Consider the following 17,611-nt stretch of genomic DNA (forward strand, 5'->3'; position numbering starts at 1 on the left):
CCCCTCGAAATAGAATGTGGACTGACACTAAAGGGTAGTTGTGAACTTCCCCGTGCACACACAACACCTTCACCAATTGTGCTCTCCTCAATGCCTCGTCTTGCACCAGGCTTTGGTGGATTGAGGTCTGATTACAGCCGGTGTCCACGAAAGTCTGATACGTATCCCCTTGGATACTCACCGGTATGCGATACGCTCTGGCCTGATCGAGGGCGGTCCCTGGCGCGTCGGGGATCCGGACCACCGCACCCACCTCCATCGCCGAGCACTGATCCTGGAGGTGCCCTGGTTCCCCGCAGCGCCAGCAAAGGTTCCCTCTCTGCACCGGTGTTTCGGAGATCACTCACCTGAGAGGGGGAAGACACAGACACGGAAGTAGGAAATGGTAGGACACCGCGGGTGTGGCTGGGGTGGAGCCGGCCCCTGGCTCCGCGGTGGGGGAATGGGGCGAGGACAAGGAACAGAAGGGGGGAGAGAGAGAGGGGGGGGGGGGAGGGGAGACATGCTGTCCTGCCATCGGAATGGCCACCATATGGTCCTCCGCCAGCTCGATGACCTGATCCAGCGACGCTGGGTGATGGCACTGGACCCACTCCGTGGTTCCTTCCGGAAGTTGAGCGACAAATTGCTCCAGCGCCACCAGATCGATGATTCCCTCTGCGTCGTGGTTGTCGGCCCTCAGCCACCGCCGGCAGGCCTCCCGGAGTTGCTGGCTGAATGCGAACGGCTGACCTCCTCCAGGCGCAGTGCGCAGAAGCGCTGCTGCTGCTGCTCCGGGGTGCGACCCACGCGCTGGAGGACGGCCCTGTGGAGGTCCGCGTAGACCAGCTGGCTGTTGGCGGGGAGCTGTAGCGCGGCCAGCTGCGCCTCGCCCGTTAGCAGGGGAGGAGGCGCGCCGCGCGCTGTTCCCCCGGCCAACCCCATGCCTCGGCTGCCTGCTCAAAAAGAGCGAGGAAGGCTTCGGGGTCGTCCTGCGGACCCATCTTCGTTAGGGTGAGGTGGGGCGGGTCCACGGTGGTGGTGATCAGGGCCCCCGCCGACACGAGCAGGTACCGGATCGCCTGGCGATCTTCCTGTTGCGCCAGCACCAGGGCTTCGAAGCGCTGTTCTTGTTCCTTCCGGAGGGCGATCAGTGCCTGGTGCTGGCTCTGTTAGGCCGTGGCGAGGGCATGGACCAGGTCCTGAAAGGGGGAGGACTCCATGTGGCCGTTCCCTTCTGCACTATCCCAGGTTTCGGCACCACTGTAAAATTATACCAGGTGGGTGGAGCACAGAAGCATGGCAGGCCAGAACTGAGTTCTCAATAACTCTTTTTATTTTAGCTTTTCAGCTTTTATATTCACTCATATATATATATATATATATATATATATATATATATATACACACACACGTGTTCTGGTCGGGAGAGCTCCCTTCCTCTGCGCTCCCTCTCCTCTTATAGGGCGCGGTCAGTGGGGGAGACACACAAACACAGGTTAATTCCCGTCAGGTGCAGTGATTCTGCCACTTACCTTCCCTGACTCCGCCCTCCCTTCACAGACCGACGCTTGACCACGCCCCCGCTGCCACAGTTGGTTTGTTTAATAATTCTTTTTTTATGTTTGTGAATGCAGTAATTACCTTTGAATTTATATAGCAAGGTTATATAATACACATTCTAAATCTTGAACATTGTCCTGTAAATATTTCCTAGTCCCACCCACCCCTCTTTATCTCACACTCAATATTTCTTTCTTTCTACCCTGATTCATCTGGTACCCCTGTGAACACTGACTGAAGACAGCGGTGGGAGTGGGGTAAAGGGGATGGGGGGATCAATGACGTAGAAGTGTGTGTGTGTGTGTGTGTGTGTGAGAGAGAGAGAGAGAGAGAGATGTTGGCTTTAACGACTGGTGGATCAAGTAGATCGGGTATTGTGGGGGAGGGGGGTTGTGACTGACAGGGCACAAAGGCACTTTTGCAGCGACACATTGTTTTGTAAGCATTCAACAAGGCTTTAGTCAATCTGGGCCATTCACCCTCATTAAACAGTCTGTCTTGGAGCTATAAGCGCAATCGTCTCGGTCTTTCTGTGTGTGTGTGTGTGTGTGTGTGTTAGTTATAAGGAAGAGAAGATTCTGCAGAAGAGTGTGCTGTGTTCTGTCCTGGTGTAGCGTCATGAGTGAGTACAGCTATGCATGTTTCTTCCTTGCTGAACCAGAATGAATGAATGACTAGGCTAGTATTATGGAACAAGTGGGAGTGGGAAACAGAGTAAGGAAGTTAAAGGAACAAGTAAAAAATAATTTCTTAACTGTGTGAATCTTTAAAACTTTCTCTTCAGACTGGTTGTGCCACTTTTGGTTCCCTGACTTACAGTAAATAAGAAGTAGAATGCAATAATTGGCTTTGTCGAAAGATTATTTTAAAACAGTTGCGTAAATACAGACTTCAATCATAATTTGATCAGATTAGACATAAAACTAAGTATCTGGTGTATGTTGGTAACCTGTACTAAACCTTGGTGCTACATGGTTTCACTTTTATATTTCTGAATGTGTCTAATGACAAGCAAGTGTAGGAGAGAAATATATCAATTATATAGCCTTCAACAATAACTGCGACCTTTTCTGTGCAGAATCAAAAGAAATGAAAACATTTAAATATGACACATTATATGAAAATAGGGCATGACTTGAGGGAGTGGTTGGTTGTTGGAACTCTGTGAAAGTGGGTCAAGGAAAAGTGGGAATAAACATGTATGCCTGAATTAAATAGATGAGCTGATGGAATAATGCCATGAAAAATGTGGGCAGTACAATGTTAATCAAATCCTATTTGACTTGGTTGTGAAGAAAATTTTCTGGGGGGGAAAGAGAAGATAAGCACGTGACTTTTACATCTCTTAGTTCTGATTAAGTTAATGATTATTAGTTCTGTTACACAATAACAAGCATACTTATTAAACATTTTTATTTATCATTAACATGTATAAAGATTAGAAATATATCAGAAAGTCCATATGCCATATTGTTGACAAATATTTGGACAGTAATTCTTGGTTTTGGCTCTGTAATTATATTAAGTGATACAAGATAAAGGGGAGAATTTTATCCTTAAGCCAGTATCTCACTGGGCTGCGACAGCTTGCAACAAATTGCAAACGTAATTCATGAGAGAGTTTCAAAAGTGTCTTGAAACATTCGCGGGGCTTCTCAATTTCCTCGCATGAGTCACAAAGTGTTGCTCCTTCGTCGCTGAAATTTGCCTGCGACCCTGTAGAACAGGATAAAGCGGCTAGAGATGATGAGATGAAATGTTCAAAAAATTAGTGCTACAAAATTTCTCTCAAAATAGCCGCAAATCCGTCGCTGGCGTCGCAAAGCCGTCGCGAACCCTTCCCAAGTCAGTTTCCGTGAGGCTTCTCTACTTCCCTGCCTACCGAGGAAAGCCGGGCTGCGACAGCCTGCGACTAGTTGGAGACACAACAATTGCTGTAAAATATGCGAATATCAATTCAGTGTGATTCCAAGTGAAAATTGTCACTAATTCGCATATTTTATCACAATTGTTGTGTCTCCAACTAATCGCGGGCTGTCGCAGCCCAGTGAGATACTACCCTTAATTTGAGTTTATTTCCATTTATACTGGAAGAACCACATATAGACAAATTACAGGAGAAAGTGCCTCCAAGTATACATTCTACAAATGTCTGGAGATGTTATCTTATCTGATGTTTTGGTAATGGATGTTTTGATAATAGGTCCAACATCTCCCACAGGGGCGGCATGGTGGTGTAAGTGGTTAGCGCTGTCGCCTCACAGCAAGAAGGTCCGGGTTCGAGTCCCGTGGCCGGCGAGGGCTTTTCTGTGCGGAGTTTGCATGTTCTCCCCGTGTCCGCGTGGGTTTCCTCCAGGTGCTCTGGTTTCCCCCACAGTCCAAAAACATGCAGGTTAGGTTAACTGGTGACTCTAAATTGACCGTAGGTGCGAATGTGAGCATGAATGGTTGTCTATGTGTCAGCCCTGTGATGACCTGGCGACTTGTCCAGGGTGTACCCTGCCTTTTGCCCGTAGTCAGCTGGGATAGGCTCCAGCTTGCCTGCGACCCTGTAGAACAGGATAAAGCGGCTGGAGATAACGAGATGAGATGAGATCTCCCACAGGTACCAGAGTCAGTTTTTTTCCTTTAATTTGTCATCAGTCACTCAATCTAAGAATCGCAGCCCTTCTATACACAGTCTTCCTCTTATTAACCTAAACTGACCTTTATGTTCTTGAGACTTGATGATTATTTATTTATCCCTGAGGTTATGCTGGTATATAGTTCTCATTATGGTAGCCTTTGATATCATTCTCCAAGTTATACTTTTATCAAACTGTGTTCTGGGGATCGTGTCAGGTCCTTCAGTTCACATAAAGCAAAGTTTCCTATCTTATATCAAACTGTGCTGTGAGAACTTTGATTTAGGATGTAGAATGGAAGAAAACTTACTACTACCACCATCATACAACTGTCCTGAGGGCAGTTAGCTAATACTACTTGTACTTATCATACATGTCAACCCCTACGGATTTCCCGTATTCCCTACGGATTTTGGCATTTTAAAAATGGTACGGGCGTAGTGATATTCAATTACGGATTTTTCTACATTTTCACCTTAAAATTATTTTGATTTATTACCATCAAAAAAATCATCATGAAATACGAAAATGCATGGGAACCGGACTTTTCTACATTTAGAATTACTCAACCAGTACTTCCGCTAGTACCAACAAGCCATTCCGAATGTCTGAGCATGCGCAATTGTGATTTTCCTGCACACTGAGCGGGAAATAACAGCACATGTAGCGTAACTATAGACAGTTCAAGAGGTCAAGATGTCGGCACCACCGAAGAAAAAACTCAAAACATCTAAAACTGGAGGTTGCTTTCTTCCCAAATGGACAGAAACATTCAATGGAATAATTATTGCTTCCAAAATGGGTGCTGAGTATGTCAACTGCACAATTTGTTGTAGAGACGTGCAAGTGTTTGCCTCTGGAATTTACGACGTGAGGGAACACATGAAATCTCAAATGCATGTGAAGAATGCAAACCAGAAAAAGAGACAGCCGTCAATTAATTTCTTCACGCAAAAGCAATCAGGAACATTGCTGAACAATGTACCAAGTGAACCCCAAATTATTGGAATATGTGAGAAGAGACACTAAATTTTGTTGAACTGATATAGGGTTAAGAAAACACTGACTGTTGTTTAATTGAGTGTTAACAGTACATATGGATGTACAGAAATAAACCAGTGCATATATTAGGTTAGATCTGATACATTTTTATTATGCATTAAATATTACTATGGATTTGGTATGGAAATTATGGATTTCTTTACCAGGGAGTACAGGTGAGAGCCGTGAGGGGTTGACATGTATGACTTATACTAATAATAATACTGTGAGTGACATATATACAAGACACAGTTACTCCTTTTTCGCTTCTGACCCTCCTCCCTTCCCCCTCTGCTGTGGGAAGTGTTACGAAAGGGCAAGAAGAAGTGTGGGGTGATGGCGTTTTAGTCGTTAACCCCCCTAGATAGGCCCTGGCACCAGCGTGCAGGATTATGTAAACCGGCTGTAGTCCTGTTTCCTGGTTTGTGAGGCTGAAACTCACACTGACTGCTGCAGAACACGAGAACACACACACACGACTCTTCAAACAAGACGCTTTAAAGAAAAACAAAGGAAGCAACTGTAGGGACAATTATCTGGGCAGCGAACTGTGACAGAGATAGAAGTTGAACGTAGTCAACATCTACAGGAGGTTCGTTCAGAGAGAGAAAGAAAGTGGTATTTATCAGGACTGGACATCATGTTGCTGCTGGATGAGTCAGACTCTCTAACAGGTGCGTGACCTCATGACTCTTTCCTGACCTGCTTTTACACTGGCCAAATAACCCTCTTTAAGTTTTGGCTAGTTCTGTAGATTTATAAACCACAGGTTCCCAACTCTGATTCTGCCCTTACAGAAGAACCACATGAACTTCACATGTGATTTCTCACATGTGAAATATGTGGAAAATGTGTTTTGCACATGGGAAACATGTGGTTTTGGCCCAATTTTATGTGAATCACATGTGGGAATGTTTTCCACATGTGGTAACATGTTTTCCACATGTGCTCTACATGGTAACACATGTTACAAAATCTGATACCATGTATTCCACATGTTACCACATGTGAAAGAAATCCTGAAATGGGTGCAGAGGAAAACAAAAAGAGCACTGATTTAAGACTTTTATACTTTTAGAATTAGGTAAACTCGGTGTTCAAGGTTTGTCATGATAGTTCATTTTGAACACAGCCAGTTGGAAAGTGCATTTCTGCCTAGATCAAAATTTTGTAGCCAGGGATCTCTTTAACTGTGAGATAAAGTCCTCATACCGCCTAAGTATATCTTTATTTTACAAATGTTTACCACATGTGGTAACATGTGATCACATGTGAAATCCATGGGAAATTCATGTGTTTTTTTTCTGTAAGGGTGGAGGTAACCCCTAGTCATACACGTTTTAGTGATTTTTTTCCCCCCCAACACAAAGAAAACAATATAATGTGCCGAGTAACAGGGTCTCCACAACCAGGGTGAAGAGGCTGTGGTAAACACAAGTGCTACTGATGAAAGAAATCCTGAAATGGGTGCAGAGGAAAACAAAAAGAGCACTGATTTAAGACTTTTATACTTTTAGAATTAGGTAAACTCGGTGTTCAAGGTTTGTCATGATAGTTCATTTTGAACACAGCCAGTTGGAAAGTGCATTTCTGCCTAGATCAAAATTTTGTAGCCAGGGATCTCTTTAACTGTGAGATAAAGTCCTCAGACCGCCTAAGTATATCTTTATTTTACAAAATTAAAATGTATTTAAATGCATTTGTCTACTTAATAGAGCGTAGAGCTTTTTTATTCCTGAACCTTCCATTGACAAAACACAAAATCCAGGTGGAAATTATTCATAAACCTACTAATTTTTTGACCTATTGAGGTTTGAACTAAACCTATTCATTTGAAATGACCAGACAAACAGGCGAATAAACAATAAGAACTCAATAATAAATCTAACATTGATAATAGTGGGTTACACCTGTAACAAAAAATTTAAAAGGTCCCAGTTTTAAAACCATTAAACTATTCATTTATACTGCCTTATGGCATATTTGTTATTGGTTTGTTGCATGTGATGGGGTTTTACAACTTAACAATGAGTCTGTGTTTGTCATGCGAAATGTCCTTACAATGATAACGATCCGTGGTGAAGAACACAAGATAAGTACACACAAGATCCTCTAAACATTTAAAGTCCGTGTTCCTAGACTCAGCTTAATGGAGCTTAGGTGGAAATTATTCATAAACCTCCTAATTTTTCGACCTATTGAGGTTTAAACTAAGCCTATTCATTTGAAATGACCAGACAAACAGGCGAATAAACAATAAGAACTCAGTAATAAATCTAACATTAATGATAGTGGGTTACACCTGTAACTAAAAATTTAAAAGGTCCCAGTTTTAAAACCATTAAACTATTCATTTATACTGCCTTATGGCATATTTATTATTGGTTTGTGAGCAAATTAAGTAATTTCAGTTGTCTTAGAATTGAATTATTGATAAGGTTAAGTACCTGTTGATGTGCTAATAAATGATCTGTTCCAGTTATTTACTCATCTTCATGTGGTGAATTATGCCATTTGTCCAGTTACGGAAAGCATCTCTGGCATTTCAGAGTGGGTAATTTATTTATAAGACACTTGTTGAACCTTTCGCACCTTGGGACTGTTGTACAGTTTCTGCTGAATATACATTTATTTTATAATTACTTGTTCAGATTCGGAGCATGTGCAGTTAATTTCATCCACTTGCTTCAACTTGGCATGCTAGAAGTGCTTGTGCACATAACTTATTCCTGAACAGTTGGAAGATGTCCACATGATGTCATATGCTTCTTCATATAGATTTGACATTGTATTCATGCTTGTCTTATACAACTGTATTAGAGAACCTGAAAGGTCACACAGACTTTGTGCAGCATTGATTTGTGGCTGTGCGGCATACTGGAGGTACCATAAAAGATTGGCAATAAATAGTTGTATAATATTTCTTAGAGACTGCATTGCACAACCTTAGTGTCAAGGTTACGAAAGTCTCAACAGAACACTTGTATCCATTCTGATTTGTGTGACACACTGGCCCAGTTCCTGGTCCTGGTGCAGCATACTTTCATAAGAAGAAGAAGCCTTTATTTGTCACATGCACACTCAAGCACAGTGAAATTCATCCTTTACATTTAACCCATCTGAAGCAGTGAACACACGCATGCGCACACACAAGTCAGCAATGAGCACACACGCATACCCAGAGCAGTGGGCAGCTATGCTACCGTGCCCGGGGAGCACTTGGGGGTTTGGTGCCTTGATCAAAGGCACTTCAGTCCAAGGCTGAACCTAACCGCATGTCTTTGAACTGTGGGGGAAACCGGAGCACCCAGAGGAAACCCACGCAGACACAGGAAGAACATGCAAACTCCACACAGAAAGGCCCTCGTCGGCCACCACTCTCACTTTCTTTACACTGTTCCAAAGTGGAAACACTGAACATGGATAAAAATGAATTAATAACCAAAGCTCAGATAAGTAATAAGCTATTAATTATGCTTGTCAATGAATAGCTGCAGATTTGTTTGAAAAGAAAGAAGTGATTGGTGATCATTTCCTCAGTGAGCACACACATCTCACACTACACAGAAGCAAAAAGGAAAAACACAAACATTCCCCATGTTAATTGTCTTTGGGACACACCCTTTGAAAGATAACTCTTGAGATTCTGTAGAAATTCGATAGAAACTTCTGTCGATTTGGGGAATGTTAGTGTGTATAACCCAGTGTTTTGAGTTTGGATGCATTCCTTACAAAAGTGTGATGGGTTCTGGTAATAATGAGTTGTACGTTCTGTACCTATGAACAGAAGTGTTGTGTAACAGCTATTGGTTCAGTTACATAAGCGTCCCTGCTTCTCAAACCTAACCCCATGTCTGTGTGTGCGCGCGTGCGCGCGCGTGCGCGTATGCGCTTGTGCTTGCAAGCAGGGTTTCAGAACAAGCTCAGAAGTAGGCCATCTTATTATGGGACACTTATTTTAGAAAAAGGTAGAAACATAATCACTTTTTCTCTTTTTTTTTTGTATTTCCTTGCCATAATTACTGTTGTAATTATTATACTTTACCGTCTAACCCTTAGAAGATGCACCTTCCTGTTTAAACTTGGAACCTGAAAGTCAGAGTAATAATATATCACAATATTTTGTAAGTAATTTAAGTGATTGCAATCAACAATCTAAGGGTTATAGTTTCAGATTTTAGCTTTATTTATTTTAGTTCACTTCAAATTTGATTTTAAATTTTAATGGAGCTTATGGGAGCTTTCTACACAGTTCCAATGTTTCAAGGATCAGGATAACTTGTATGGACCCTTTTCACGTGACGTCACGACAAACGCGGCCGCCATTTTGGACGTGTACTACCAGTAGTTTACCACAGCCAGCATTGAGGAATGGCAGCAAAGAAAGTGTTTATTTTCAGCAAGACTTCCATCATGCCACTATATTGTTGTGCACCTGGATGTAGTAACCATCAACAAACAAGGCAAGGGTTATCATTTTATCGGATCCCGGTAGATGCTGACCAACGGAGAAGACGGATAGCGGCATACCAACGCTTGTGTAGTGACCACTTTGTTGGAGGTAAGACGAAAAAAATTAGCCAGAAAAGGCATTACATTGCTGTTAACATTCCATTCTAGTTTACTGTAATTATGATCTGGCAGCTATTTACACCAGATCCAGTGTAAATAGCCGCCGGAGCCAACGTCCGAGGTTCCGGAGCGCGCTCGCGGCCCGGCCGGAGCCGGCGTCTGCGGAGCCGGCGCGCTCGCGGCCCGGCCGGAGCCGGCGGCCGCGGAGCCGGCGCGCACGCGCTCGCGGCCCGGCCGGAGCCGGCAGCCGCGGAGCCAGCATGCGCTTGCTCGCGGCCTGGCCAGACCTTGGCTCTGGCAGCTATTTACACTGGATCCGGTGTAAATAGCTGCCAGATCATAATTACAGTAAACTAGTAAATACAGTTTTCTGCATCTCGCTCCTTTTTCTTTTATGTTTGTCGCCTTCCTCGCATTCAAACCGATTTGAGCCGAAGTCCACTACATGTCCAAAATGGCGGTCGCGTTAACGAAGGTCACGTGACTGAAAAGGGTCTATACCAGGGGTCACCAAACTTTTTTCTCTGGGGGCCACATTGTCGTTCCTGACTATGATGGGGGGGGCGGGGGCGGGTCAGCGATATAACATAGAATTGTATGACCCAGACAAATATGACCATCAGCAGGCCTCATTGTGTAGTAGAGATTACTAACCTGGCACAGCCATCCCCACTACTATATCCACACTACTATATCAACACTGGATTCCTGGCACATATTTGTTTATCTTTACTAGTGGTTTGCAAAAGTAGTAATTGAGTCTTCACACTTTGTTTTAATTTGAAATACCACTGATATTCCATTTATTTATTTTCTAATAAAAATAACATCAAAGCTGTCAAGCTAAGAAACACCTGCCTAGTTGAGGTGATTGACACTGGCAAAGGTGAGTGGAAAATTATAAATTGTAGGTAGGCCTGTTGATATTATTAATAATATTAATAATAATTGTGTGCAGCACTTAATAAAGGTCAAATAAATAGGCCTATAAAATAAATACATTTTAAAAAACAGTGAAATTATAATAATATGAGCAATAGATCACAGTAGTTGTGCTGTGTCCTGCACGTCATTGCTCTCATCCATGGCCAAAGCAAAAAACTCGAATTCTGACGCTTTCTCATTCAGCTGGTCATACACGTTGTCCCCCAAATCTTCGGTTCGCCTGGTCATAGTAGGTGCGGAGAGACTCGCCGCGTTGAGCGCATCCTTCTTGTCGGGACACACCTCCTCGGCCACAGCAAGCATGCATACTTTAACAAAGTCCCCATCAGTAAACGGCTTTCCATGGGTAGCTAGTAAGTGAGCTACCTTATAGCTAGCTCGGACAGCAGCCTGGTTGATCTGGGTTTGGCGAAGGAATACATTCTGTTGTGCAGCCAGTCCGCATTTCATCCTCCGAATCCTGTCTTCTCTTGTTTGCCCTCGCAAACTAGCATACTCTTTGTGGTGGGTTTCGTAATGACGATGCAGATTATATTCTTTGAAAACCGACACACTTTCTTTACATACAAGACAAACTGCACGGTCCTTACACTGAACGAAAAAATAATCGGTGGTTCACTGTTCTTTAAAAACTCTGCACTCTCTGTCAGCTTTTCGCTTACCGCTAGCCATTTTGCTGTCCTGAACACTGACAGTTCTCTGTGCATGCGCTGCCTGTCACTGCTTGATCGCGAGCATAATGAAAATTCGGAAAATATGAATAGTTCATTTTATAACTAAATATCAATTTTAATTGATAAAATCAACAAAATACAAGATGCAGACATGTTATTATTTGCCAAAAAGCAATTTAAAAAAAATAGGCCATGACCACTTTTGGGGATTGCCTCATAGGGCCGGTTCAAGTGGTGGGGGGCAGAGGGGCTGGGGGGCCGGTCAAAGGGGGGTGGCGGGCCGGAGTCGGCCCGTGGGCCGTAGTTTGATGACCCCTGTTGTATACAGTACCCGTCAAGAGTTTGAACAAACCTTCTAATTCAATAATATTGTTGTGTGCTTTTTTTTTAATTAATTAAAATACACTTCCAGTCTTAAAGTAATGACTGTCGTTTCTCTTTACTCAGTTGATCAGTTCTTGACATATGGATTACTTCTGTTATCGAATAGGGTTATTTACTGTATTTTTATTATTTACTATTTACTGTTCGATGGTCTCAAATGCATTAAAAAGGCAAGACATTCAACTATTTAACTTTTGATGAGGCGTACCTGTTACAGGTGCTGACTGTGAAGTTGAATTCTGGGTAAAATGTTCTATTTGTATAGCTGTTGGTATTTCGAGATGTTTTGCTGCTGCACACACTGCATCCTATGTGTAAATGTTTTACTGAGATAAAATGCGTCCAGCATTTTACGATTCCGGAAATTGCCAAAGCAAACGAGCAACAATATCATGTGACCACCGTGGGGCGCGTTTGACCTACTTTTAACCAAGTCAGCATGGGTAAACATGGCGGACTCTGCTCTTCCGCCAGCTAAAAGCCAGTGGAAAAGAAAAGGAAAGCCTGCTTAGTGAGTGCAACTACAAGATAGAGCAAGGTTAGATGATATGTCATTTTTCTGGACAGCTAACTAAATAATTCTAGCAAGTGCTTAGTTATCTTAGCCTTAGAATACATGGGCTCGACTCCACGTTAGCGAGTATGGAGTTATACACCTCATGTTTTGATCTTGCAGAGAAAGAAACAATGACACAAAAGCAGCAACAGAGAAAAGATATATTTGTCTTTTGTTTCACAGATCTGTCAGCGAATGTCAAGCCCAAATTTACATACCTGCGACTCAAAACTCAAGGTCGATGCACAGTCACAATGTTTTTCGTGCATCACCATCTTGGTGTGATGCAGTTCCATAGTTATGCTAATTAGTTAAAGCTCCTCGTGTTCGGCTATTTCTGTAGGGCCATACTGTTTACCTCAAGAGGTAGGACGACGGTCCCAAAACAGAGAAAAGCAACCCTCAGCACATCAAAACGATCACATCTCGTATGCATGACATTGTTCTTGCGAGACATAGGAAAATGCCATGCACAATAAAAAAAATTTGAAAATTTTACATGACTTTGCATTCAGCACTTTTAATTGAAAAGCATTCCAGGTGACTACCTCATGAAGCTGGTTAAGACAATGCCAGTAGTGTGCAAAGCTTTTGAGCATGATTCTAAAGTGTTTGGTACAAAAACAAGACAGCTTATCGACCAAAGAACACCATACCCTTGGCGAAGCATGGTGGTGGCAGCATCATGCCATGGGGCTGCTTCTCTTCAGCTGGGACTAGGGCCATAGTCAAGATGGAGGGAATCATTGATGGCTCCAGATACCAATCTTTTTAGAACAAAACCTGCAGGGCTCTGTCAGACAGCTGAAGATGAAGAAAAATATCACCTTTCAGCAAGATAATGAAGCAAAGCACAAATCCAGTTCAACAGAAGAATAGTTGCAGAAGAAAAAGATCAGCATAGCCTCACATAGATCAATAACCCAAATATTAGTTTTAAATATTTTTAATATGGAATATTAAACATTTAATTAGTAGATGAACAGAGCAGTGATTATCCTGTGTTGCATAACGTGCCCGAGTGGAACTTGTGTAACATGCCAACTGCCTCTGGCTTCTAGCTTCTCAGACATTAAAGGTTGAACTGTGTGTGTGGGATGACCAGAAAGAAAATGCATGCAAAACAATAAGACGGTAATTTTAACTAGTCTACTTATTGTAAGCTAGTAGGTACAAATTAACTAATGCATCAAAAATGATGTCTACCTACAGAGCATGAATTTACCTTCACTTTGATAAACCTCCCACACACACACACACACACACACACACACACACACACACACACACAACACTTGACCTCATATGCTGAATGCTTGGTAAATGCTTTTATCCCTTCTTCTGTTAAAAAAAAGGAATCTATGGCAAATGTAAACTTTCTTTCAGTGATAATACAATGAATAAGATCAATAAGATTCTGAGTATTCAGAGTAACTGCTCTTCATTTCATTATAGGCTGCCAAGTAAGTAATACATCACTACATAAAAACCAAACTTGCCTTTGTTGAATTTACTCCTCTGGGGTACATTGTGTAAAATTTGGCATTAGTGGGAAGTTGACTTCATGCTATGTTAAAAAGCTCTGTGGCATAAACATGCTAGAGACACAGCTTTCTCTCATACACACAATTCATAAAAATTGCTACATGACTCAGCGGAGTAAGATCATTCTAAAAAAAAATTTTTTTTTAAACGTTATAGCTCAAATTAGTTTCATTATAGAACTCTCCACAGCCATTTATTCAAGGAGTTGCATATTTTACTTATATATGTAATTAATTATGCCTTAAACTTTGCCTGTTATGGATAGCTTTATGATAGGACCTCTATAAAATTAACAGTTTATATACAAACACACACCCTTTAGATGGAAGACATAATAAAGAAACATGCAATATGTGTGTTTTTGTTCCTGGGCTTCTCTGTATAGTAGTTATATGGACTGGATTGAGTAGAGTTTGCAAAATACCGACATTGTGTGTGTGTGTGTGTGTTTTTGTCCATATGAATGCATATGTTCAATGGTTTGGTGGTGCTTTCTCTCTGGAAAAAAAGATATTTAAAAGTGAGTCTGAAATAAAGAGGAATTATTCCTGTACACAGTGGTGTAGTGGTTAGCACTGTTGCCTCACAGCAAGAAGGTCCTGGGTTCGAGCCCAGCGGTTGACGAGGGCCTTTCTGTGTGGAGTTTGCATGTTCTCCCTGTGTCCGTGTGGGTTTCCTCCACAGTCCAAAGGCATGCAGGCTAGGCTAATTGGTGACTCTAAATTGACCGTAGGTGTGAATGTGAGTGTGAATGGTTGTCTGTGTCTCTGTGTCAGCCCTGCGATGACCTGATGACTTGTCCAGGGTGTACCCCGCCTTTCGCCCATAGTCAGCTGGGATAGGCTCCAGTTTGCCTGCGACCCTGGAGAACAGGATAAAGCGGCTACAGATAATGGATGGATGGATATTCCCATACACAGGCGGCACGGTGGTGTAGTGGTTAGCACTGTCACCTCACAGCAAGAAGGTCCTGGGTTCAAGCCCAGCAGCTGACGAGGGCCTTTCTGTGTGGAGTTTGCATGTTCTCCCCATGTCTGCGTGGGTTTCCTCCGGGTGCTCCGGTTTCCCCCACAGTCCAAAGACACGCAGATTAGGCTAATTGGTGGCTCCAAATTGACTGCAGGTGCGAATGTGAGTGTGAATAGTTGTCTGTGTCTATGTGTCAGCCCTGCGATGACCTGGCGACTTGTCCAGCGTGTACCCTGCCTCTCGCCCATAGTCAGCTGGGATAGGCTCCAGCTTGCCTGCGACCCTGTAGAACAGGATAAGCGGCTACAGATAATGGATGGATGGATGGATATTCCCATACACTCAGTGCCCTTTTGTATTTAACATTAACCACTGTATTCTGTTCAAGGTTGCAGTTAATCCTGAGCCTATCCGGGGAACACTGGGTACGAAGCAGGAATAAACAATTGATGGGACACCAATTTATTGGTTCTAAATATACTATCAAGCTGAAAAACCTTGTTAGAGAGAAATTAGTCCAGTGTGCTGGTACAGCAACATGAGAGAGAAATCAGTAGGAAATGGCCAGATTGGCTCAAACCTAGGCGGATGAAGATGAGAAAAACATTGTTTGGTCTCTTTCTGTTCAGTTTCACTGAGCCTAATGTGCACTGTGACCTAAGATTCTTGTTCTTGCTTAGCAGAAGTAGAAAACGAGAGTCTTCTGCTGTCATAGCCCATCCACCTCAAGGTTTGATGTTTTTGTGTGTTCTGAAAAGCTTTTATACTCTTCAGGATACATGAAAATCCCAGCTCAACAGTTTCTGAAATACTCAAACCATGCCATGATCAAAGTCACCGAGATCACTTTTTTTTCTTTTCTTCTCTATTCTGATGTTTGATGTGAACATTAACTGCAGGTCTTGAGCTGTGTCCGCATGATTTTATGCATTGTGCTGCTGCCACATGATTGGCCAATTGGATAATTGCATGACTGGGCAGGTGTACAGCTGTTCCTGTTAAAGTAACTGGTGAGCTTATGTAATATTTTGTGTGTGCGTGTTAGGACTTGGACTGTTTTGGCCTCTAGAGGCCGCTGTTATTTCCTTTTCATGTCGTGTTTATTTTGGCCTCTAGAGGCCGCCACTGTTCCTGTGTTTTGTGTTTGTGTTAATTGCCTAATTATCTTCACCTGTGTCCTTAATTAGTTTGTCTATTTATACCCCTGAGTTCAGTCCTCTTGTCACGGAGTCTTTGTGCTGTTATGTTTATCTCCAGTTTCCTTTGTACTGTGTTTTTTGATCTTCTTAGCTTTTGTATTTTTGCACTTTGCTTTTCTTTTGGATTATACTCTTTGGTTTTTTTTTGTCTTTTGTTTTGCCCTGTATATAGTGTATATAGTTTAAATAAACCTTTTGATTCTTTTTCTACTTCCGCCTCACGCCTCTGCATTTGAGTCATCCCCCTGGTGGCCTAGTGGGGGTTTGCTGGATTATCACACCAACGAACCAGGTTCGAATCCCAGCAAAACCCTAACAGAAAGACTCCGTCATGACCGACTCAGCAGAGGCTGCTTCAACTGTCTACCCGGCCAACCTTCAGGGAATTATGGCAGCTTTGACACGCTTCGGAGCGACCATGGACGCTCATGGACGTACGCTCACCAGCCAACGTGAGGCCCTCGCTCGCCACGAGGAACTGCTTCAGCAAATTGGGAAAACCCTGGCACAGCTGACATCTCTGCCTGCATCTCCTGCTCCTGATCCAGTTCCTGCTCCTGATCCAGCTCCCACTCCTGCTCCAGTGCCTCCTGCAATGCTGCCTTCTTCACCTCGCGAACCCAGCCTTCCTGCACCACAGAGGTATGATGGCAAGCACAGTGAGTGCCGAGAGTTCCTTACCCAGTGTCAACTCACCTTTGAGCTTCAGCCTACCACCTACACTACGGATCGCCGCAAGATTGCCTTTGTGATCACCTTATTAGCTGGTAAGGCGCGAGCCTGGGCTACTGCTATCTGGCAAAGACAGGGACCTGAGTGCTTTGATTTCCAGCTGTTTTCTGAAGAGATGCTTCGGGTCTTCGATCAGGCAGACATCAGTACCGACGCAGCCCGAAAGCTCATGTCCATCCGGCAAGGAGGAAGCGTCGCAGATTACGCCATCTCGTTCCGAACACTCGCAGCAGTAAGTGGATGGAACGAGACTGCCCTGGTGTCAGCCTTCCACCATGGTCTGTCTGACCCCATCAAGGACGGTCTGGCCTCTATTGGATGCCCAAGTGACCTCGAAACCCTCATCTCACATGCTATTCGTCTGGACAACAGGATGAGAGAACGCCACCAAGCCTTGAGCCCCCCCAGCCTCCCTACCTCTACCTGGAGACCGTCTACCTCCTTCAGTGACTGTCCAGAACCCATGCAAGTGGGTCGTACTCGCCTCTCCGCATCTGAGAGGGAGCGCAGAAGGAGGGACAAGTGCTGCATCTACTGTGGCAAGCCTGGTCACTTCCGAGCATCATGTCCCGAACTCTTGGGAAAAGGACCGCCCCGTCCAGCCGAGGGAGGGTTGTGACGGGGCCTACCCTCTCTCCCGGACTCCCTGGCCAAGGAATCTACATCCCGGTCTCCATCTCCTGGGGTGAGTCTGTCCACTCTTGTCAAGCTTTGATAGACTCAGGGGCGGCTGGGAACTTTATGGATATTCACTTCGCCCAAAGCATCAATATACCTACTGCACCTCTTGAAGTCCCACTGTCTGTGTCTGCCCTCGATGGCCAAGCG

General features: G+C 43.6%; 1 protein-coding gene across 2 annotated transcripts in view; it reads left to right on the forward strand.

The window, feature by feature from the left end:
• The first annotated feature begins 2,098 nt into the window (after positions 1–2,098).
• The window catches only part of LOC132893010 (helicase ARIP4-like), an 86,900-nt gene continuing 71,387 nt past the window's right edge, over positions 2,099–17,611 (forward strand). The window contains exon 1 of one of the 2 annotated variants that reach the window (XM_060931698.1): positions 2,099–2,164. In XM_060931698.1, the coding sequence (XP_060787681.1) occupies positions 2,161–2,164 (4 nt within the window). In that variant the 5' untranslated portion in view covers positions 2,099–2,160. Of the gene's footprint in view, positions 2,165–5,616; positions 5,882–17,611 lie in introns of those variants that run through there. The other variant, XM_060931697.1, reaches the window with a different exon arrangement.

This window comes from Neoarius graeffei, chromosome 10 (assembly GCF_027579695.1).
Source record: "Neoarius graeffei isolate fNeoGra1 chromosome 10, fNeoGra1.pri, whole genome shotgun sequence".
In the NCBI taxonomy this organism is placed as follows: domain Eukaryota; kingdom Metazoa; phylum Chordata; class Actinopteri; order Siluriformes; family Ariidae; genus Neoarius; species Neoarius graeffei.